Here is a 24,175-nt window from a genome sequence, read left to right as displayed (position 1 = left end):
GTCCTTAACAAAAAATAGGCGCTTTTTTTCAATTTTTCCAAATTTTCCAACCATATATCCTATCCTCTTTCCCTCTCGGTTTTTCTTTCCGTAGACCTCTTTTCAGACCTCTTCCTCTTCCTCTTATCCTCTTCCTCTCGGTTTTGCTTAAATTGCAGACTTTCGGTTTTGGTTGGAAATTGCAGACTTTCGGTTTTGGTTGGAAATTGCAGACCTCTTCCTCTTCCTCTTATCCTCTTCCTCTCGGTCTTCCTCTCTCTTTCCCATAGACTTCTCTCTTCCTTCTCGTTCTAAACGACGGGTAGCCACACGAATGTTGAAGCCAACGGGAATCAAGTCCCAAAATCAAGGTAAGGGTTTGTGATTTGCGATGGGTTTTTGTTATTTAGGGATTAGGGTGAAATTGCAGTTCAGTGTAGGGTTTCACTTTGTGATTTTGCTGCACGCGCACTCGATTGTTGATGGGTTGGTGAGGAATTGTTATTACGCTGATTCGATACGGATGAATTCAAACATTGGTTTTTCGGTTTCCTGATATCTTTCGATTTAGAATTTTATGGGTGAAGTGCCTTTGTGCAGTAGAAAGAATCAAATGTTAAACGTGTGATTTGAATAGCTGATTTGAATAGCAGTAGAAAGAATCAAATGCAGTAGAAAGTATCGAATGCAGTAGAAAGAATCAAATGCTTCTTAAATTTGATTTGAATAGCTGATTTGAATTGCGTGACGTACACCTTCTTCCAAAATTTCTTTACATTAAGCAGGGTTTCACTTGAATGGAGATTTTAAGGAAAGGATATATATTGATCCTTCTGAGAGTTGAATTCGTAATGCTTCTTAAATGTGGGCTGTCAGCCCCCTTGTTTAATTCCAAAATTAAGTACAAGGACACACCAATGTCAAGGAAAAAGCTCATTGAATAAAAATTGCTGCTTAAGAAAGCAGAGGTGGAAAGAAATTTGTTTTAGAATTTCATTAAGTAGGTGGTAACAATTAGATGCTAAATATTTCTCAAGTTTTTGTGGCTTGTGTCAAGAGTTAATTTGTTGACAAAGCCTTTGTTTTCAATCAAAGTGGTTGAATAATAATTGAACATCCTTTCAGGCTGGAAACGTTGATGTGCTGCACTGCTATTATGCACATGGAGAAGAAAATGAAAATTTCCAAAGGCGCAGTTATTGGATGCTTGAAGAGTGAGTTATATGCTACAAATCTATCAAAGATTTTTGTTCTCAAGCCTTAGCAGTGTTTGTGGATGTGTTTGCAAGTACAAGCAGGCACCCACGGCTGCGTGTTCATTTTAATACCTGTCTAATAAAATTAAAGAAAACCCAAATGCAGTTAACATTTAGTCTCACATGCTAATGATTCAAGTAATTTATTGTGAAATTTTCTTTTCACGTCTGACTTACTTGGTCATTGCTGCAGGGCTCTGCAACACATAGTTCTCGTCCACTACCGGGAAGTTAAGGTAATGCTTTATTCTTTTGATTTCATTCTTGTTGTTTGCGCAGGCATAGTTTTTTTTCATTGACATATGGCATTCTTGGTTGACAAGAATTACTTTGACATCTCACTTTTTATTTCCTCAGGTTCTAGGTCGAGAGAAGGACATTTCAATCCCTCTGGACTTAACAACAATTCAACTTTTCCAACCAGAAGAAAAAGAACACTTCAACACTAGCCGAGAAAGGTATTCGTGCACCTTTTTTTATTTTTTTTTTAATTTTTTTATTATTTCATGATATAGATCTTTGCACAATTGGTAAAAGCAAATGCAGGCCTAGAACATATTTGCACAATGATAACCACACATCATTAATTTTTCTCTCCTACACACCTCTTTTTATTTAAGTCACCAAAACTGAATTGATTAAACGAAAATTATGATTAAAATTAATCATGAGTGTACATGAGAAGAAAATTTGGGTATGGTTATCATTTTGCTCTATAAGATGGGCAAATATTAATTATTCCTAACCCTACTTGAGCAGATGAGAGCTGAGAACGAACAGATGAGGGCGCAGATGAGTATGATTGTACAGGCCTTAGCGGTGTCCGGTCTCCAAATCCAGCTGCCACCACTTGATCTTACTCCACCTTCGACCTCCCAGCCACCTCACCTACCCGATACCCAGTAGTTTTCAAACCTAGAAGACTACTTGTTGTAGTTTTTTCTTTTTTTGTTTAGACATCTTGTATGCACATTTTCATATATATGGTTTATAATTAAATTTTTTCTTGGTTTATTGTTTATTGTTTAGAATAATTACAATATTTATTAAAAATTATATCAAAAATATTAATAAATCAAAAATATTTTTGTCAAAAAAATTAAAAAAAAAATAAAAACATAAAAAGTTTGCGCGACGAAGAAGTTCCATAGGTCACGCAAATTGGGTTTGCGTGACGTAGGTATGTGTCACGCAAAGTGTCTTTGAGTGACGCCAACCCACTTTGCGTGACACATACATACGTCACGCAAGCCCACTTTGCGTGACGCACACCTTGGTCACGCAAGTCCACTTTGCGTGACGCACACATACGTCACGCAAACCCACTTTGCGTGACGCACACCTTGGTCACGCAAGTCCACTTTGCGTGACGCACACATACGTCACGCAAACCCACTTTGCGTGACTCATGTAACTTCTTCGTCACGCAAAACCTTCTTTCACAGGTGTGGCGCGACGCCTGTCGCGCGACGAAGGTTCGTCACGCAAATTTTTGTGCGACGTTTTTTTGACTTTGCGTGACGAAGGACCTACGTCACCCAAAGTATTTTTTGCACTAGTGGGAGATCATTGGGTGTGACACTAAGAGAGAGGGGCTATATTATGTGGATGACGTGATTCCTGGAAGAGCTCATTTGGTTCATTCGTCACGTAATAGTAATCTACAAAAGGTATTGTTATTGCATCGTCGTTTGGGGCATGCATAGTTTGCTTATTTGAAACATATATTAATTGATTTGTTTAGTGGTATTGAAGACTCAGAATTAAAATGTGAAGTATGTATTTTAGCCAAAAGTCATTGTGCTTCATTCCCTCCAAGTATGAATAGAAGATCTTCTTTATTTGCACTAGTACACTCTGATGTGTCTGTCTTCTCTTGTTAGTACTACTTCGGGAATTAGGTGGCTTGTTACTTTCGTGGATGATTGCACTCGTATGACGTGGTTGTATATGTTAAAAAATAAAAGTGAGGTTTGTGATGTGTTTCGTTTGTTTCAACAGATGGTTAAAACTCAGTATTCCACTGATATTAAAGTTTTGCCTTCCGACAATGGTGGAGAGTACATAAGTTCTGAGTTATCCCGGTTTCTACAAGATCATGGAATTATTCATCAAACTACATGTCCGCATGCTCCGTAACAGAATGGGGTTGCTGAGAGAAAGAATTGTCATATCTTGGAAACTGCTAGTGCCTTGCTTATTGTTGCGTCCGTGCCTAAACGATTTTGGCTTGAAGCCATTACCTATGTTGTGTATGTGATTAACCGTATGCCATCTCGGGTTGTAGAATTCCCGTACACCTTTTCAAGTATTGACGGAACATGTTCTTGTAGTATCCACTAATACCCTTACTCCTCGTGTGTTTGGATGTGTAGCAGATGTTCATATTCATAAGATTCATCATAGTCGATTGGATCCATGTGCCCTTCAATGAGTTTTTGTTGGGTTTGTCTCCCAATAGAAAGGGTATAAGTGTTATCATCCTGAAACTCGACATATGTATGTGACTATGGATGTTACTTTTTCTGAATTGGAGTATTTTTATTCTTCAATCCTATCACCTTCAGATCACTAGGGGGAGAACACTAGTGATGATCAAGTTGATCTTGGGTGGTTAGAGGTACTAGATGACGTGATATGTAGTTCAGGGGGAGCATGTGTTGACGATGAGGATGAAAATGGGACACCAATCTCTTGGTAAGAAACTGCCGAGAATGATATGGGCTTTCAGCTGTTGCCTGCCGAGACAAATGCAGGCTTTAGGCAAGGTCCTGTTAAGGAAGCTATATCAGTCCAGCAGCTTACTGCCGAACCAAGTACTTCAAGGGAAGAAGTGCCACATGTAGAACCCACATCACCCTCTCTCTCTCTCTAGCTCGATAGTGCCACCCAATGTGCCTACTTTGAATATCCCTGAGGTAAGTACTACAGATACTCATGTAACTAATCCAAATAATGATGTAAGTATGTATAAGTTGTCACCAAGGCAAAATCGTGGTGTTCCTCCTGAAGGAAAAGTAAAGTATCCAATAGCAAATTATGTGTCATGTAAAAACCTTGCACTGGAACGCCAAGCCTGGGTAAATAATGTGGAAGCAATCCAAGCACCAACCTGAGTTGAGGAGGCCTTGAAGGATCCTAAATGGGCTGCTGCAATGGATGAAGAAATGATGGCACTACACAAAAATGATACATGGGAGGTAATAGAGCTACCTAAAGGCAAGAAACCAGTTGGGTGTAGATGGGTTTTTACAATCAAGTACAAGGCAGACGGATCGGTAGACAGGTATAAAGCAAGGTTAGTAGCAAAAGGTTATACTCAAACTTATGGTGTTGAATTATCAAGAAACCTTTTCTCCAGTAGCAAAGATGAATACAATACGAGTTCTGATTTCTTTAGCTGCAAATTTGAATTGGCCACTGAAACAGTTTGATGTGAAAAATGCTTTTCTTCATGGGTACTTGGAAGAAAAGGTATATATGGATTTTCCTCCGGGGTACAATGCCGAAGGGAAAACCGGAGCATGTAGGTTACGAAAGTCATTTTACAGACTTAAACAATCACCTCGTGCATGGCTTGGTAGATTTACTCAAGTTATGAGGAGGATTGGGTAGTATCAAAGTCACTCGGATCATACATTATTTGTGAAGCAGAGAAGTGGTAAAGTGACGGCCTTAATTATTTATGTGGATGACATGATAATAGCGGGTGATGATTCTGAAGAGATGATGACGTTCGAACAAAACCTTGCAGCCGAGTTCGAGATGAAGAATTTGGGAGATTTGAAATATTTTCTTGGCGCGGAAGTCGATCGGTCATCTAGAGGTATTTTCTTGTCTCAACGTAAATATGTTCTGGATTTATTAAAAGAAACATGCATGCTGGGATGTAAACATGTGGACACTCCCATCGTAGAGAAACATTATTTGGGGATTTATCAAAATCAAGAACCGGTTGACAGAGGTAGATATCAAAGACTAGTGGGGAGGCTGATTTATTTGTCTCACACTCGTCCAAATATTGCCTATGCCGTAAGTGTGGTAAGTCAATTTATGCACTCACCTAGTGTGGATCATATGACAGCAGTAATGAGAATCTTGGCATATTTGAAGTCTGGCCTGGGTAAAGGAATTTTGTATGAATGTCATGAACATATGAGGATTGAGGGATTTACTGATGCTGATTGGGCAGGTGATGTGACTGATAGAAGGTCTACATCTAGGTATTTTACATTTGTTGGAGGTAATTTGGTTACGTGGCGGAGCAAGAAGCAGAATGTGGTATCACGGTCTTCTGCCGAAGCCAAGTATAGGGGTATGGCACATGATGTGTGTGAGATTCTTTGGCTACGAAAATTGCTTTGGAGTATCAGTTTTAAACATAAGGAGGCAATGAAGTTGTATTGTGATAATAAGTCCGCAAGAGAAATTGCTGAGAATCCAGTACAGCATGACATGACTAAGCATATTGAGGTTGATAGACATTTTATCAAAGAAAAGCTGGAGATGAAGATTGTGTTAATACCGTTTGTGAACTCAAAGGAATAACTTGCAGATATTCTTACCCATGTCGTGTGTAGTAGGAGGTTCGATGACTCGCTTGTCAAGTTGGGTATGAGTAATATCTATGCTCCAACTTGAGGGGAAGTATTCTAATAAGTCAATATTTAGAAAAAAAAAGAAATGTAAATATTTTTGTAATTATTAGAGTCATGTTTTAGGAAGGATATTGTGTCCTTTATTTTGTTTCCTTTTGTAACAAGGATTATATATATTTTTTATTCAGAATTGTGGAATACAGAGAAATTAAGCTGTAAATTTCTATTCTCTTCTAAATGGTCGTGAGCTGTTCAGGTTTCATTAATATATATTTGACTAGACTTGTCCTCATGCACAAGTGCCAAAACAAATGGACAAAAGTCCACAGAAAAAACCGTTTAGGGTTTAGTTTTAGTGTTTTAGAGCTTAGAGAATTACCTAAAAATCAAACCAAACAGAGAGAATTTATTTTCTTAGAGTTTATGAATAATTGAGATTGAAAAAAAAAAAAAATTAAAACAATTATAAAAAACTAAATTTAACCGCTAAAATACCTGTATTACTGACGCCACATCGAATATTTTAGTTCTATTTATAGGATGAGATACCCTTATATTACCAATGACGCGATGCGCCACATGTTAAACATCTATTGAATTGTTAGTGCAATTTTTGAGCATGTGGTCTATACTCATTGGACTGATGACACTACTAGTACTGTGTATTCGTTGGAAGAAAGAATTTCTCCTAAAAAAAGGCATTAATTAGCTGTGCAAAGGCAAGAACAAAATGAAAATGAAATTACCAACAACTTGTGCAGGAACTGCAGGCCTGCCGGCCTTTTTCTTCTTTCCTATTGACCATGACACGTTGTCACGGGAGCTTACACCTATATAGCATGGCCCTTCCTTTCCTCTTGCCGACACAAAATAATGCCAACAATGCAGTTATGCAGTATGCATGGACTTATCTGTGATTGAATTTCATCATGTGTTTTTGCTTCAAATTTGATGAAGTTGTGCAAAAGGGTTGCAGCTCAGGTGGTTACGAGCAACCAAAGATCGCGCGTTCAATTCCACCTCCCTCAGGATCGCTTGGATAAAGACAATAACAGTGGATCAAACTCTAACCAATCGGCCATAAACAAAAGAATAAGAACAGAAGAATAAGGCATAGTCATTAGGCAATTTTCAATTTGCTGCTACACGTTGGACTAGGCAAATGAATAGACAAATCCCTAGTCAAGTTTGATGTAGCTATTTTGCGTAGTCGAAAATATTAAAGGCAAATCGGATTCCACTGATGTTTTAGTCCAAACAAATCGTAAACAAAAACTATAAAAAATAAATGTCTTACCTATATTTTTTTTTTTCTTCTGAGAAAACGGGGCAAAGTCTTACCTGTTTGCCTCATCTCTGAAAGCATTTCCACTTTTTTGGTGAATTTGAATCTAGGAGTGGTCCGAGTGGACTTGTGGAAGTTACTATTTAAATTATTTTGGCTTTTCTTTCAACACTTTTCACCCATTGTAAAGAGTAATTGCTATGACATTTATTATTCACTAATTATTTAACGGATGAGATTAATTTAGAATTACTACGTTATTATCGTTATGCTACTCTCCATCCATCGCGAAAGGTAACTTCCATGGATCAAGACTTGAGTCTAGAATCGTTATGGCTATTGCCAGGACTCCATGAGCCATGGCTGGAAGAAACGGGTGGAGGTGAATGTTGAATTGGATTTGGGATCTAGCCATGGCAAAGAACTATGGGTGAACTTGCTCTTTAGTCTTAGAGGGACAAGTTTTTGTAAAAGATTACTAGCATATGGGCACACACAAAGTGTGTGAGAAAATTTTTTATTTTTGTTTTTGAAATAAAAGAAGAGAGGAAGAGAGTGATAGACAATGTGGGAGTGGGAAGTTGTTTTAGTTTTATTTTTTATTTTTTATTTTTTTATTTTTTTATAATTAGAGATATGTTAGGATGACATGTACGTGAGGTTTTGAAGAAAAAAAAATAGCAAAATTTGGTTGTGTAAAATTACATTTCTGCCCCATATTTCTTATTCATATTCTGTTTTAATTAGAGGGTTAAACATGTAATTTCATACAATTTTGGTTGACAATGAATGTTTTATTAATTAGTAGAGATAATGAAAATTGGCTTTATTATAAACGGGATGTGCTGTTGCATATTGGTGAACCTCACCGTTAACAAACTCAAAAGCCCAAGAAATGAAACCGCCATTTCAATCCTTTAAATCACTCAATGAGCCATTCATAAAAAATTAATATCAAACTCACCATCCATAGGCAAGTGAGTGACGGAGATGAGTGTTACCCTTGAAATCACGGTGTGGGTTCGGGAAAAAAAAAAAAAAAAAAATCTCACCATCCGTAGAAGTTGAGTTCTCACTTATGAAACCCACGTTTCCAATTCCTATATTAGGTTGATGCATTAATAGGGATCCAAGTTCATGCAAAGTGGGGTCGTGAAAGAACACTAAACCCAAGTCTATCAAGCCCTTATACCTCAACCCATACACTTTGTCCAAGATCCAGTTGCCAGAGACTTCCATACACGGTTGTTGATTGACTGAAAATATACATCGACCACAAACGAAAATCTCTAGTATTTTCCAACATAGTATTACCCACTGAGTGGTAACTATCTTCTTCTACCTCATTTCGGAACCCAGAAATTTAAGCTGGACTTCCCATTAGAGAAGACACTACACGGCAGCATCCAAAAGCGAGACGGGATTCCCTCTGCCAGGCGGCATATACAAAATCATTCACCTATTTACTACATACAGTTTCACAAATTTACAATAGCATCAAGGAAACGATGTACACAACATTGTGACGTGGCCCTCGTTCAGTCTTTCCATCCGATAGATGATCATGAATAGACAATTCTCATATGTAGTGGTTGGAGTCCCTAAATAGCTACATCAAACTTGACTAGGTATTAGCCTACTCATTTGCCTAGTCCAATGGCTTGATCTCGTCGTAGGGTACGTAGATAGTCTAACTTAAGAGTTAGATGCAGCCATGAAATAAAATGAAAAGCTACTACGCTATTGAACCATTGGTCTGTTTTTGGTCATGTCTCGAAAGCGAGGCATAATAGTGAAACATGTACTTTCTGACATCATGCGTCGATCCCAGGAGGCATAGTACTGTAAACCCTATATATTTGTCCATCTAACAAGAAATGAGCAATTGAATTCTCAGCTGTTAAATCATCCCTACAGAAACTATCTACTGTTAAAATCTTCCCTAAAGCCAAATCTTCCCTCATGTACTACACAGTTCGTCTCTTCTAACTATAATAGGATGAACGAAATCTATGGAAGCTACAACCAACTCCACTATAAAGATAGCAGGTCCTTTCAGCAAATAAAACGAGTACCAGTTCATGGTTCGATACTTATGTGTTACATAGTGCAGTGAGGATACGGTATTTTGGATAAAGAGTCAAAGTGGAAGAAAAAATATGGCTTTCCATCTTTATTTTACTTTCAATTGCATGTCAGATTACTAAGGTACACATTTTATTTTAGTAAACTGTAAACTGGAAAACAAAAATCATGTTGAACCAATAGCTCTCTGACAAAGGTGGAAATACTAATTAACGAATGTTGACACAACCTTAAGCTTCCAAATGAACAGCAGAGTCACGTTTCAAACGATTTAGGCGAACATTCCCTAGAATGTACTCAGGCAACTCTGCTTGCTCCTTTGCCTCTATCAAAATTTCAAGGTCAACCACTATGCTCGTGACGTATCTGAGAACAAGTCCAATGATACTCGCCGCGGATGATGATCCAATATCTACATCAATCTCTAGGAAGTTGTCTTGCCTAAGATATTTGCAGGATAGAGCTTTCCCCAGTAAGCAAGCTTTTGTTCCAACAGCGCGCTTGACCATCCAGTATCCTTGAGCAATATTTGGAATTATCTTTAAACTCCCATCCACAAACTTAGGAAACAAAGAATTTGGATTCGGAGGTCTGTCAGCGGCATAGTAAAATACCAAACTATAATTTGGTTTAGATGGAACCTGGAGATTAAAGACTAGTACAAATGGAGCTTCATTCCGGCTTCTGACTCGACAAGGCACCTTGGATGCAGTGCAAATCTATCTATGCTTTTATTAAATTTGAACCAATCTACAGCTATGAGCTTGCGAAAGGAATCTCCTCCCATTACCTTAGAATTGTCCTCCAGGTAGTTCTTCCTCTGATCATAATCCCTTACCATTTGGAGAGATGTCCAACAGTTTGTGACAGCCTCATCTTTCCCTTTGGTCAAGGAACCATGGAACTAGCTTGGATCAAGATATAATGATTGCAACGTCTTTGGAATCCAAATTTTTATTAGCATCTGCAGCTTGAGCTCGATTCAAAGCTAAGTTAGCGATGGCCCACGCAACATTCCTCAGTCTCACTTTTGCTTCATCATTGTCATGTTCATCACTGTCACTCTCTTCATCAGAAGATGAAGAGCCTGCAGATATTGCATCATAAAACTCATCGTGCGCCCCCTCCGCCTCACATTCAGCATTGGAAACGGAAGCTTCAGCTGACTTCGATTGGATAACTGAAGCAGAAGATTTGAACATTTGTGCAGGATTTGATCCAATATAATCCTTCAGACCTGCCAATTGGCACAACAATGCATAAGGTACACTATTCGAACTTCGAGAAGTGACTTTTCTCCCGTTTCCACCAGCCCACAGAACGCATCTCCACCGTTTGCGTCACAAGACATCGTGGAGTATTTAAACCCATTGATGTTTTCAGATCTCTAATCTCCCAACTAGATGGATTTATATTTGTATGATGATATCCAGACTTCTGAGGCTTTTTCTTATGGACAGCTGGAAATTGCAAGATGGTGTACGTTCCATCTTGTCAAACATCCCTCCTCCTCCAACTTCACTTCTGGAGCTGGAGCCGTGCCGCTCACTCCCTACCTTATTAAACGGTGATCCGTCCAACTGCAAAAGCTAAATTTTCTCGTTCAGGCATTTGCAGCTAAATAAAAGCTAAATTTTCTGAGCAACCAAACACAAATACAAAGTAGCATCGATCAACAGACTCTAAAATAAACGAGATAATCCTAATTTGTAGGCAATCCAAACTGATTCCTAAGAATAGGAGTTCCACTACTTATTTGCAGATAATTTAACTTCAATAATTAATAAAATTATTTCCTAAAAGATGTTCCAATCGCTGCACCAAGCAAATGCTGAAGCTTTTGTCCTCTTCCTCGTCATGCCTTCAGGGCCGAGTCCACAGCCTCCGCCCCGGGCAGGCCTCCGTGCTGGCGTCGCCGGTTCTCCGAGTTCTCGGCTCGCTCGCCGGATTGACTCGGCAGAACTGCCCTGCCTCGGCTCGCCGAGCTTTTTTTTGTTCGAACTCCGGCAACGTGTCTGACCAAGTGAGGGAAGTTGAGTTCAAGGCGGCAGGGAACGAGGCCGACGCCAAGTCCTCCTCCGCCATTGTGTCCACGAATCCCCGGCCCGAAGATTATCTTACGGTTTGTGTGCTCTGGGACTTTCGTTTTACTTGTTCTGTTTGGATTCCGAGAAAATGTTGTAGTGTGTGAGAAAATGTTCGAACTTGTTTTTCTTATCAATTTGTGAGGCAGGTTATAGCTTTGCCATTGCCGCATAGACCGCTGTTTCCGGGGTTTAACATGTCAATTTATGTGAAGGTACATGAGATTATTGACTAGCATGCAAATCGAATTTCATTTCGGTTCACACTTTTGTAAACAACGTGTTGTTTTTCATGTAGGATCCCAAATTGTTAGCAGCATTACAAGAAAGCCGAAGGCGGCAAGCTCCATATGCCGGCGCTTTCCTTCTCAAGGTTGAGCTAGGGACTGATCCCAGTTTGGTATCAGGTTCCGAGACAGATACAAACATACATGAATTGAAAGGGAAGGAGTTGTTTAATCGACTACATGAAGTCGGGACGCTTGCACAGGTATCCGATGCACATATATTCATGGATTAGACTTCCGTTTGGTTTTTGATGTTGTAATTGCTTGTATCTTTGTACATCAGATTTCAAGCATCCAAGGAGACCAAGTAGTCCTTATTGGCCACAGCCGGCTTCGAATTACAGAGATGGTGAGTGGATGCCTCAAAAGTTTTGTAGAATCACACATAATACAAAGTAGTATCGTATTTTTATTTTATTTTTGAGGTAAAATTGTTAAACTGAAGAATGTTATGGTTTCCCTGCAGGTTGATGAAGAACCCCTGACTGTAAAAGTTGACCATCTGAAGGCATGTTTACTTTATTTAATCACGTATCAGATATTAATTGTAGGCGGTTGCACATGTATGATGGATTTTGTTTCGTTTTTCCTTCTTTCTTTTTTCTGACCGGGATATACTGTATATTTCAGGATAAACCATATAACAAGGATAATCACGTCATAGATGCAACATCGTTTGAGCTTACATCACGTTTTATAGATCGTGTCAAGACTTGTTCCAATTGGTTAGATCATGTTAAGACATACACTCAGGTTTGTTCCGTTCATTTTTATAATGTTTGGATTTCTTGAAGGTTTTCCTTCTTGTGCGCTTATTTGCTTCGTTACCATTTTTTTTTTCCTGCAACTTCTGCAGAATTTGTTGTAACTTCTTCTTGGTTTTCCCCTTATTCATAAATGAGTTGATGAAGTAATTAATATGTCGTTTTTATGGAAATGATTGAATTAGTGAGAAAAAGTGGTTTACATAAATATCTTTGTGTGTTGATGTCTTACAATCATTTGGATATAGAATTTGTTCATGTTAATTTTTTTATTGGAATTTTTCAGGATATACGTGATCTTAATATTCCAAGGTTCGCAGATTTTGGAGCTGCAATATCTGGTGCAAACAAATTGCAAGGTCAAGAAGTGCTTGAAGAGCTAGATGTGAGTATCACTTAATTTAAAAAGGGTATGGTGGATAGTAATTAGAGAGCTCATTCTTTACGTTGCTTATTTTTAAAAATAATTTGTTTCAACGATCAAGTGTTGTGGAAAATGTAAATCTTCATGTCCAGCCTTTTCGTGCAAGTTGCTTATATTCTGAAAGGCTATATAACACTTCTGTTATTGCTCAGGTGCATAAACGTTTAAAGCTCACCTTAGAACTGGTGAAGAAAGACATAGAAAACAGCAAGATTCAGGTATGGAAGCTGATTTTCCATTTCTTGTTTTACGAATTCTATTCTCTGTCATAGTTTGATTGGCTTTTGAACTTTTATTTATGGGGTTATTCTTAGGAGTCTATTGAAGAAGCAATTGAAGAGAACAACTCGTTGGATGAGCATCTTAAAGCCATCAAAAAAGCAATCAAAGAGAATAACTTGCTGAGTGAACAGCTTAAAGACATCAAAAGGGTATTTTTCTCCACCATTATGAGATATTTTTCTCCACCATTTTCTAAGTTTTTCGTGAACTTTCAGTACGGATTCTCCACTGACTGTAAGTTAATGGATAAGTTTTCACTTTGTGGTGGATCTTGTATCAGTTTCTTTATCCCAACCCTGGGCCTTTATGTAAGTTATTTTGCTTGACATAATGCAGGAACTGGGTTTAGAGACAGATGATAAAACAACGCTTACAGGTTGGTTTCTTATATTTTATTTTCGACTTTTCAATCTGTACACATCATGACTACGATCTGTGCATTTTCTGCTCATTAGTTCTTATCTGAGTATGACGCTAAGCATTTCTGTGGAAACTTAAGGTATTCTAAGTACTGATTTTTCGTGTAAGCAAAGGTAATTGTTGCATCACTTTTCTGATCTTTTGATTGCAGATAAGTTTAGGGAGATGCTTGAACCAAACAGGGAAAACTGCCCACCTCATGTTTTGCAAGTTATAGAGGAAGAACTTACAAAACTGCACCAGTTGGAGGCCGGTTCAAGTGCATTTAATTTGGCACGTAATTATCTAGATTGGTTGACTTCAATTCCCTGGGGAAAATACAGGTTTTGCACTACTTAAAACCTTATTGGGGCAATATTTGGGATTCAAATATATTGAACACCTATGTTTATTCCTAGTGCAGTGATGAAAACTTTGATGTTCTTCGGGCGCAAAAAATTCTTGATGAAGATCATTATGGACTAACTGATGTAAAGGAAAGGATTCTAGAATTTATTGCCGTTGGAAAACTCAGAGGAACCTCTCAAGGTTAGTATAGTTTTCAAGTTTTGTAATTGTCTATCTTGATTTGTTGGCATTGCCACACATCATGGAGTTCCCCTGTTTCTCAGACACTGATCTTGGCTCTTATTTTACATATTATTCTATGGTTTTAACCAATGCTGCAAACTGTATTAGTTCTCATTACATGAGGATTACTGATATCTTGCGTATATATCACAGGAAAAATCATCTGTCTCTCTGGCCCACCTGGAGTGGGCAAAACCAGCATTGGTCGTTCAATTGCACGTGCCCTGAACCGCAACTTCTTTCGGTTTTCTGTGGGAGGGTTATCTGATGTTGCTGAAATTAAGGTATTTGGGAAGAGCTTCTCAGTGTGAAATATTGATAAAGAGATGTGCAGCAAGCAACTAATCTTATGACATTACAATTTGACATGTACATCCAGGGGCATCGTCGAACCTACGTTGGTGGTATGCCAGGGAAGATGGTACAATGCCTTAAAAATGTGGGAACAGCTAACCCTTTAGTTTTGATAGATGAGATTGACAAGGTAATAAATGATTGGTCAGCTTGCTTCATATTGTATTTTAGACAAATCCTATTTCTAGGTCTCTTTCCCTTTGTAGTTCAGAGTGAGTAGTTATTTAAATTTCTTATTTACATAGATTATAATTAATTCTGAGTTTCATACTACTTTTAAGTTTTAATCTTCGAATTTGAGTTGTTTTGTTTCAGTTGGGAAGGGACCATGCTGGTGATCCGGCAAGTGCTTTGTTGGAGCTTCTTGATCCTGAGCAAAATGCTAATTTTCTAGACCATTATCTTGACCTTCCAATCGACCTATCAAAGGTTAGTACAGATATTTTTACTTCATTAAGAGAAAAATACCAATTTCCAGTAATAAAATTACTGATTTCAAGCATTTGGTGTCTGTGTTTCGATTGTTAAAATTGGTATAAGCTTAACCTCACAGTCTGTAGGATGGTTTAGTTTTCCAATTCTTTTACTGTCTCCACTCAGTGCTAGATGAGTTTATGCATTATGTTTGGTACTTGGGAAATCATATTTTTGAAGTTTTTGCTGTAGGTTCTGTTTGTATGTACAGCCAATGTTGTAGAGATGATACCAAATCCTCTCTTGGATAGAATGGAGGTCATTTACGTAACTGGATATATCACTGATGAGAAAATGCAAATTGCTAGAGACTATTTGGAGAAGACCATACGTGATGCATGTGGCATTCAACCCGAACAGGTACTTGTATAGGTCTCTATATGTGTTCCGACGTGTTTGTATATTGTATCTGAATCATCGTTTATGTATGTTAAAATTATTATGCTCAGGTTGAAGTGACAGATACAGCTCTTCTTGCCCTTATTGAACATTATTGCCGAGAAGCAGGTGTTAGGAACCTTGAAAAGCACATAGAAAAGATCTACCGCAAGGTTTGTAAAATATCTATATCTTGATCATCATTGCAAACTTGCATCTTATCATATGATGAACCATGAATATCTACGTGTTTGAAATGTTTCCCCATAGTTCTCTTGGGTTCATGGAGCTTATTCTGAAGAAAGCAAATTTATGACGTTGTTGAGCAATCATATAATTCCTTGCCCAACGGTATACTTTAACCTCTTTAACCTATCTTTTTAATGTGGCAGATAGCTCTCCAACTTGTCAGACAAGCAGCATCAGATGAAACAGTAGTTTCTGGTCAGATACAATCTCCCCCAGATGGGCCTGCAGGTGTTGATGTCCAGCTTGCAGATACTTATGAAACCCAAGCAGTAGCTGTTGATAAGTTAGATCAAAGCGTGGTTGCAAGTAAGAACCAGATTGCAGCTGAGATGGTAGAGGGTAACGGTCATGAGTATATTCCTCAAACCTCTGGAGAAGGAGTTGCGATTCAGACGGATCTACCAGGTGAACCTGCGGTTGCAGAAGTTCAGGTTGCAGATACTGATGAACCCGTGGATTCAAAGGTATGTAACAAGTTATAAATTCTGAGTAATGACTTGCCCTGCATCAGAAATGTTTTGAATACAGTTGAATATGATTCCTGTTTGTTCTCTGATATAAACTTATTGTGCAGTTTGCTATTTATTTAGGGCTAGTTAAGTTAACAATCTCTGTGACGAAGTTGAGAGAGTTTGGAAAAGAATTTTATGATTTAATTTAAAGAATAAATACGTAGAGACACTCGATGATGTGCAAGTTCCAAGTAATATCAAATCATATTTAAACTGCCTTTTTGGGCTCATCTTTTTCCTCTCGAGATACTTTCAGTTCAATGTTTTCATGTCATCTATAATTATAGCTGTCTTTACAGGATGCAAAAGAACCTGAGAGAATTCAGGAAGGTGAAACAACAAAAACAGTTGAGAAAGTTCTGGTTGACTCATCGAACTTGGATCATTTTGTTGGAAAACCTGTCTTCCATGCTGAACGAATCTATGATCAGACCCCGGTTGGAGTTGTTATGGGTCTTGCTTGGACTGCCATGGGTGGTTGTACGTTGTATATAGAGACCACTCAGATTGAGGAAGCAGAGGGGAAGGGATCCCTTCATGTCACTGGTCAACTTGGAGGTGTTATGAAAGAAAGTACCCAAATTGCACATACTGTTGCCAGAGCTATATTGCTCGACAAAGAGCCTGATAGCACTTTCTTTTCGAATTCCAAGCTTCATCTCCATGTTCCTGCAGGGGCCACGCCGAAGGATGGTCCTAGTGCTGGTTGCACCATGATCACGTCCATGCTCTCCGTTGCCATGAAGAAACCTATCAGGAGGGATTTGGCAATGACAGGAGAAGTAACGCTAACTGGGAGGATCCTCCCAATTGGCGGGGTATGTAAATCGACTCTTTCTTATGATTCAAGTTACGGGATTTTCTTCTATTTTTTGTATGCTTCAGGGTGGCGTACCCTTGGTTTCCGCATGAAGAATTTTCAAGCAACATGCTTGTGTTTTTTTTCAGTGGTTTGTGTCATTGAATTTCGTTTTCGTAAACACTTTAGGTTAAGGAGAAAACGATAGCAGCAAGGAGGAGCGAAGTGAAGACAATCATACTTCCTGCATCAAACAGGAGGGATTTCGACAAGCTTGCCCCTAATATAAAAGGAGGTCTTGATGTTCACTTTGTAGATCACTACAGTCAGATATTCAATTTGGCTTTCAATGATGACCCGAATTAGGGAAAAAAACTAGCCTCTCACCACACGCGAAAGTGTGTGGCAATTTACTCTTTTGCATTTTATTTTATTATGTAAAAAACTAAATTTACATGTGTAAGAGAAGAAAATGAAAATAAAAACAGATATGCCAGTCACTTCTCCCTCCTGTAGCTTCGTTTTGTCTTTTTACAGTTTTTTTTTCTTTTTAATTAAACTGCATTATTTAAAAAAATTAAACAATAGAGTGGTACTTTAGGCATTTTGATAGCTTCATGATTTTTCCTTCTCACTTTATAATTTTTGCTTATAGTTTTTATGCTTTTTATTTAAAAAAATAAAGAGAGGGATATATTTGGTTTATATATATAGATAAGCCGTTCTTCCTCATAAATTTTCAATGTAGAACTTCAATTTATTGCACATTACAGAGTTTCACAATGATTAGATTGAAATCATTTACCTTGAGTTTTCGACATAGATTCAAAACTAATACATGCATTTGGAATATCCTAAAAAGGTTTTTTTTCTTCACACGACAAGGTTTCCAATTTCCAATCCAAATAATTTCTAAATAACATTTTCTCTCCAATTCCGGAATATTTGGAGTTTTGTTCAACTCTTGTTTTCTCACGGTCCCATGATGCTAAGATCCCACCAATTAAGGTAACTAGTTTGCATAATTTGAGTAAGAGATTGTGTCGTGAGACATCAACCTAAGACCGTGAGAGCGTGAGAGAGAGAGAGAGTGACAACGACATGACATGAACAAGGCCTTGAATGTGGTAATCACAAACAAAATGGATGTCAATTTTGATATGCTTCATCCAAGAAGAAACACTATAACGGCATTGAAGGAGAGTGCTGGGAAGACATAAGTCGAGTTCATATGTAACTGTCGTAAAACTAGGGCTCGTCTAGTAATGTTTGACAATATGATTTTTGAAATATTTACTTTGAAAAAAAAAATTGAATTTTGTGTTTTAAGATACGAGAATGCATTTGGAAACCGAGAATGGTTTTTCAATAATTTTGAGTACAAACGACATTTTACACTTATTTATATTAAAGAGAGAAAAAAAGTTTGAACGTTGACGATGAAGATATTCTCAATCAGTCAATTCACCACTTGTATTTTTAAGAGCGCTAAAAGTGTATTGGTTCTATATTGAAATACGAATTTTTTTATTTTTTTCCATTTCCAATCTAATCAATCTTATATCAATTCAATGTACCTAAACACCCGTTAATGGTGTGGATTCTCTAGTTTGGGGTATTTTTTTGCCATTTTATGTCTTAGTTGTATTGTTAGAACTCAGAAGTTTTATAGTGAAATTTGTTAGTAAAAAAATTAAATGATATAGAAAATATTTTGTTCTACAGTATATTAAACATGATTCCATCAAATGATTTAAATTGCTCACTTTAATTGAATTCTCACACACAAGAAAATCATTCATGGAATCCAATCTTATCAGTTATGAAAAATGTAGGGGTGCAATCCAATATTATCAACTAATTTTAGAACTGATCTAATGGTTCGATTTTAATACCATTGATATTATTGCTCTAAACTATAATAAAATAAAATATGTTTAAAATTAAAACGCAATGAGTTGAAGAAAACTGTTCAATCCACGTACAGCAGGAACCACTTGTTTAAACTACATTTGATTTGTCGGAAGATCAAAAAAAAAAAAAAACAAAAAGAAAAGAAAAACATGAAATGCATAAGACAAAATGAAAAAGGAAAACAGTGGAAACGTTGGTGGTTTTAAAAGGTGGATAAATGGTGGAATTTCATTATCATGCATCAATTACATTGGATATCCGACGAAAAACATACGAAAAAAAAGACAACATAAAAGGCCACTCACGCACTTGTACGGAAAAAGACGAAAAGGAAGGAGTCGGAACCTCAATACCCAGTTTGTCATATCGATAAAATCCCCTTACTTTTTTTGTTCTCTCCCCTCTGATCCAAAAATTCCAATCTCTGTTCTCCCTCCTCCACCTGCGCCACGCCAAGGTCTCTCTCTCTCTCTCTCTCTCTCTCTCTCTCTCTCTATATATATATATATATCTAAATGTATGTTATACGTCTGTATTGTAGGAGTTTTGTACTTTAATTACTGGAGACAACTTTTACGTTTGTTTACCTGTGCAATCTTTCATTTGTGGTTTTTTGTTTTGTTGGGATTCTGGGTTTTCTGTTTTGTTGTCAAAGGTATAAACTTTGCAGTTGGTTTTGTCAATCCTATGCATGTGCATTGAATGTCTGAATTCCTATGTTCTTGTTTTTACTCATTTACAGTCTGATTAAGGTTTTTTGAAACATGAAATCATGTAAATTTTGGAGATTGAGTGTGCTGGTCTGTGATATTTTGTAAAGTTGCTTCTTTTCTTTTCTTTTTTTTTTTTCTTGATTTTTTGGTACCAATTCACATTGGTCTGCAGACACTCCATTGCAGTTTTGTATGTGTTGAATTTTGGGGAAATTCTATTTAAACCCCCCAAATCCTGAGTGGGGGTGTAGAGAGCATTTGGGTGGGTGTCAATAGAACTCCCCTTGCAGTATGAATTATGATGGGGCTGTAAATTATGAGTTGTTTCAGTTGGGTAATTCCATTATATTTTGCTAATTTAAGTAGAATTGCTTATTGTAGGTATCTCGAAAAACTTTTGTGGAAGTTGGATAAGATCACAGAAGGGTCTAATGCTGCTATTACATTATGTTCTGGACAGCACAATTTGAAAGCTGTGATGGAATAGGAGAATTTCTGCGTTTGGGAAGTCTGAGATTGGTTTTCGTTTGCAATAAACAATGATTCAGAGGAAGAACATGGGACGAGCTTCATCATTAGTTCTGGTCCTTTTGGCTCTTGGGTTTTTCTTTGCTACTTATAATTTGTCAACTATGGTAATTCATTATAGGTTGGTTGGGAAATGGGTAGGTGATAACACGGATAGTGGATTACTGTCTGACCCGATTATTGAGATGCCGGAGAATGTGAAGAAGTTTAAGAATACCAAGGCACCATTCCATGTTGCGTTAACAGCCACTGATACTCCTTACAGCAAATGGCAGTGTCGCATTATGTACTATTGGTATAAGAAGAAGAAGGACTTGCCTGCATCAGAGATGGGAGGATTTACTCGAATTTTGCATTCAGGAAAACCTGACAACTTGATGGATGAGATTCCAACTATTGTGGTTGATCCTCTTCCTGGAGGACTTGATCGGGTTAGGCTTCTGGCACTTTCATTCCTTTGTTATTATATTTGTATCATCTTGGATGTGATGGTTTCTATTTGCACCATTTTATTTCTAATCTAAGGTCAAAATAAGGGGTCTTGGCAATATTAGAAATGTGTTGGGAGTTACATGAGATTTTACTGAACATAAAAGAGAATAAAGGAAAAGAGTCACAAACAAAAAGAAAGTAAGCAAAGAAAAGGCAAAGGACGATTCCATGTTTTTGTGCTGACTAAGAATGGTTTTGAGTGGAAGGGAAGCAATGGATCTTGGGGAAGAATAAGATTTGTTGAGTTTCAGGGTCCATGCTGATCCACTGTATCACTATTCTCAATGATTTTCTACTCATTGGATGACAATTGACATGTGAAAGTTATTAATTTAAGTTTTAAATCTAACTACTTTGCATAGTCTTATGAAATTTTGCTGAAAAAGTCAATTTTTTTTTAACGTTTTGGATCTTTTTTCACTTTTTGATGTTAATTGTAAGTTGATTCATGTGTAAAGCTTAGCCCTTGCAAGTCAATAGTTGAAGATTGTTTTTCGATAACCTTTATATAATCAATGAAGAAGTTTGAGTAACTATTGTCCTTCTGATAATTTAAACTTTATGTTTTTTATCGATCTTTGTTTCTAAGCGTGATTGCAAATTTTATATACAGGGATACATTGTCTTAAACAGACCATGGGCTTTTGTGCAATGGCTGGAAAAGGCTACTATTGAGGAAGAGTGAGCTTCTGCATATTTGATGACCTTTGAGTTTTCTTACTTTTTATCTTTTACTTGACATCAAATCCCTTGAATTCCGTTGTTGCAGATATATTTTGATGGCGGAGCCTGATCACATTTTTATAAATCCTCTTCCTAATTTGGCACTTGGAGGATATCCAGCAGCCTTCCCATTTTTCTACATTAAACCTTCTCAGAATGAGAAGATCATAAGAAAGTTTTATCCTGAGGAGAACGGTCCAGTCACAAAGATTGGTCCAATTGGAAATTCTCCTGTAATTATCAAGAAGGTAATAGCTTGTGGTAAACTGTTATTTCTTTCGCTTTGTCTTGCATTCGTGATGGTCACTCCAGAAAATTTATCGTGCATTCTCCCGAGTATATTTTCTCGTGTTTATATGTTTGGAGTGCATAAGGACTGTTCTGGAGTGCTAATAGCAGCACCCTATTTATATGCGTTGATGTCCAATTTATTTTGGGGTTCTGAAAACTTTGGTGTTCTAGTTTTCTGTAATTGTTTCCTTGTATAATTTCGCATTGTCATTTATGACCCCTAGAACTTTGAGTAAATGTAATTATTCAGGATTTGCTGGAAAAGATTGCTCCTACATGGATGAATGTTTCTTTGAGGATGAAAGAAGACACGGAGACGGATAAAGCTTTCGGATGGGTGCTAGAAATGTAAGTTTGATTGTGACATCAGTTTTTGACTAAGTTGAGTTCTAGCAATTAGAGATGCCAGCTTTGACGTATCTTGGTGTCTTATTTTCTTTGATGAAATAAGGTATGCTTATGCTGTGGCATCTGCTTTGCATGGTGTGCCGCATATTCTTCGGAAGGACTTCATGGTGCAGGTTTGGAATCTTGCTTAGGGAAGCTATTCATATCAAAATTGATTTGCATTTTGATTTCTTTGTTAGGTTCAGCAAACTACACTGGATGTATATACGTTGCGATTAACAATGTTCTATTGTCTTTAAATTTTCAGCCGCCATGGGATGTGGAACTTCGTAAAAATTTTATCATTCATTATACTTACGGATGCGACTACAACTTAAAGGTATGTATGGCCCTTCGCCTCTATGCGTAGTCCTGTTATGTTCCTTCCCCTTTTGCCCATTATAGTTCCACAGTTATCTGAGATTTCTGACTGTTTAGGGTGAGCTAACATATGGAAAAATTGGGGAATGGAGATTTGACAAGAAAGCATATCTACGTGGACCTCCACCAAGAAACCTCCCCTTACCTCCTCCTGGGGTTCCTGAGAGTGTGGTATGTCTTAGAATTGCTGTTATTATTGCAAGTGCATGTTCTGTTTTTTATGGTATTTGGTGTGCCTTAATTTTTTTTTATTCGTCTGTACTAGTTCACTTCATTTGTGTAAGAAAGTTCGTAGCGTTCTGTTTATTTGATTGTTGTTCCCAGATTATAGTTGTCTAGTTGTTGGAGTCTAATCAGACACATTGAGGACAGTAAGGCCGTGGTTTGTGTTGATGATGGTTAGCCTGACCGACCTCCAACAAAATATGTTTACTACTCATTTTCAAATTCAGATTGTTTAGAATCGAAGTTTTCATATAGTTTGTCATATTTAGTGAATAAATTTATTTTAAATATCTTCTCTCCCCGCCACCCCCTTCTCGCTCTCCGACTTACATGCTCGTTGTGTGCAGGTCACCCTTGTAAAGATGGTGAATGAAGCTACTGCTAACATTCCTAATTGGGACACACAATAGTTCAGCCGCACTCAAGATACTAAATCGTTATGATACAACTGATGTTTAGAGAAAGGAAGATTCTGGTTCAACGGTAGGCTCATAGAAATAGTAATACACACGAATCTCAGGTTGTAAATGGAAAATAAGAAGGTTCTGCTGTCTCAAATGTATATCTGGGTTACGCATGGATTTTAGGGAAGCTCAGGTGCTTGAAGGAAGGTAAAAGGTTAAGGTAAGAGCAAGATCGTTGGATTTTCGATATGCTGCAGTTTTGGGATTAGTCCTTGTAATCCTGAGGATTAGTTGGAATTAGTATTGGATTAACACAAGCCTTCTTTTAATCTTGTTGAGATTCTGTTTCGGAAATGAAAGCAATTTTGTCTTTGTTAGATGGGTTGATGAATTTGATGGAAAATTGGAAATTTAACAACTAAAACAAAATTAAGCAAAACTTAACATTTTCAACTAAAAATGAAGTGCGACTGATATGGTTATTTACAGAGACTTTGTTAAAACAAAATTTGAGTTCCGAGACAATTTTTTTTTTGCCTCAGACCTCAACTTGCTATCGGACAACCTTGCATTTAGGCTTTCTTTAGCAAGTTGAGGCCGTGAAACTCTTGTTCAGGCGGCCTTGAAGTCAAAGCCGGCCGAATTTTGTTCAGCCCCCAACAATTTATTACATTCTTACAAAAATGTGAGGGATCGACTCGTTTTACAAATTAAGGGCTAAATCAAGGGAGTTTTAACGAAAAGTCCACGCTACTTTTCGCTTTAACGAAAAATCACATTTTTACTCTAAAAAGTCAATCCTGTAAATATTCACTTTATCCTTTAAAGGGGCATCTTATTCTTTCCCGGGCATCTTGTTCGTCCAAATTAAAGGGGCCCTGTTGCACTACAAGAATGGACGTGCACGCCATAAAGCTCGAAGATGCTACAGCATCTCCGACAATTCCCAGTACATCAGAGTCGCTGAAATACAATATCTTCGACGATGCTGACATATCGCCATGTCTTCTTCCAACTATGTACAAATCATATTGATTTTCCATGGTGTTTATTAGCTTCAGAGTTTCTACCCAGCTTGTCAACATCTTCTTTACCAATTCAATAGAGGGACCATTCATTGACTTGAGCCAAAAGTCATCCAAGTGTAAGCTGTCGAGTTTTTCTTCCATCCCAGTGTTTGCCAATGCCTTTAAACTTTCATCGTCATGGCTGTCGTCTTTGTCATCCATGGACGTTTTCACTTCCTTCTTGCGTTGGTTAATCCGTATAATGGTTAATCTAACGTTAGGATGTCCAGCCATCCTCCATGCATATGCT

At 37.6% G+C, this 24,175-nt stretch overlaps 2 protein-coding genes, 1 long non-coding RNA gene and 1 pseudogene across 4 annotated transcripts; 3 read left to right on the top strand and 1 right to left on the bottom strand.

The window, feature by feature from the left end:
* The first annotated feature begins 1,099 nt into the window (after positions 1–1,099).
* On the top strand, positions 1,100–2,249 carry LOC103935728. The gene is made up of 3 exons (XR_665505.3): positions 1,100–1,193; positions 1,429–1,471; positions 1,593–2,249. It is a non-coding gene; the product is annotated as an uncharacterized LOC103935728 (long non-coding RNA).
* A 7,184-nt stretch (positions 2,250–9,433) lies between these two features.
* LOC125478361 lies at positions 9,434–10,872 on the bottom strand (annotated as a pseudogene).
* LOC125478203 (lon protease homolog 1, mitochondrial-like) lies at positions 10,691–17,167 on the top strand. The gene is made up of 20 exons (XM_048586059.1): positions 10,691–11,325; positions 11,437–11,502; positions 11,586–11,777; positions 11,858–11,923; positions 12,041–12,082; positions 12,205–12,327; positions 12,625–12,723; positions 12,915–12,980; positions 13,077–13,193; positions 13,381–13,420; positions 13,616–13,787; positions 13,868–13,992; positions 14,188–14,318; positions 14,414–14,518; positions 14,704–14,817; positions 15,055–15,222; positions 15,312–15,413; positions 15,633–15,953; positions 16,301–16,819; positions 16,990–17,167. The coding sequence occupies exons 1-20, from the start codon at positions 11,032–11,034 to the stop codon at positions 17,164–17,166; spliced, it is 3,039 nt and encodes a 1,012-aa protein (XP_048442016.1). The 5' UTR covers positions 10,691–11,031; the 3' UTR covers position 17,167.
* A 1,692-nt stretch (positions 17,168–18,859) lies between these two features.
* On the top strand, positions 18,860–23,235 carry LOC125478192 (hydroxyproline O-arabinosyltransferase RDN2-like). Of its 2 annotated transcripts, none has more exons than XM_048586021.1 (9): positions 18,860–19,171; positions 19,809–20,386; positions 21,061–21,128; positions 21,217–21,418; positions 21,712–21,809; positions 21,913–21,982; positions 22,117–22,188; positions 22,287–22,400; positions 22,802–23,235. In XM_048586021.1, the coding sequence occupies exons 2-9, from the start codon at positions 19,967–19,969 to the stop codon at positions 22,862–22,864; spliced, it is 1,107 nt and encodes a 368-aa protein (XP_048441978.1). In that variant the 5' UTR covers positions 18,860–19,171; positions 19,809–19,966; the 3' UTR covers positions 22,865–23,235. The 2 variants fall into 2 exon arrangements, with proteins under 2 accessions (XP_048441978.1, XP_048441979.1); XM_048586022.1 differs by lacking the exon at positions 18,860–19,171 and adding an exon at positions 19,255–19,369.
* Positions 23,236–24,175: the final 940 nt, after the last annotated feature.

This window comes from the organism of the source record quoted next, unplaced genomic scaffold (assembly GCF_019419815.1).
Source record: "Pyrus x bretschneideri cultivar Hongxiangsu unplaced genomic scaffold, Pyrus_bretschneideri_v1 Contig24, whole genome shotgun sequence".
In the NCBI taxonomy this organism is placed as follows: Eukaryota; Viridiplantae; Streptophyta; class Magnoliopsida; order Rosales; family Rosaceae; genus Pyrus; species Pyrus x bretschneideri.
This window is presented reverse-complemented; position numbering and strand designations above follow the sequence as displayed.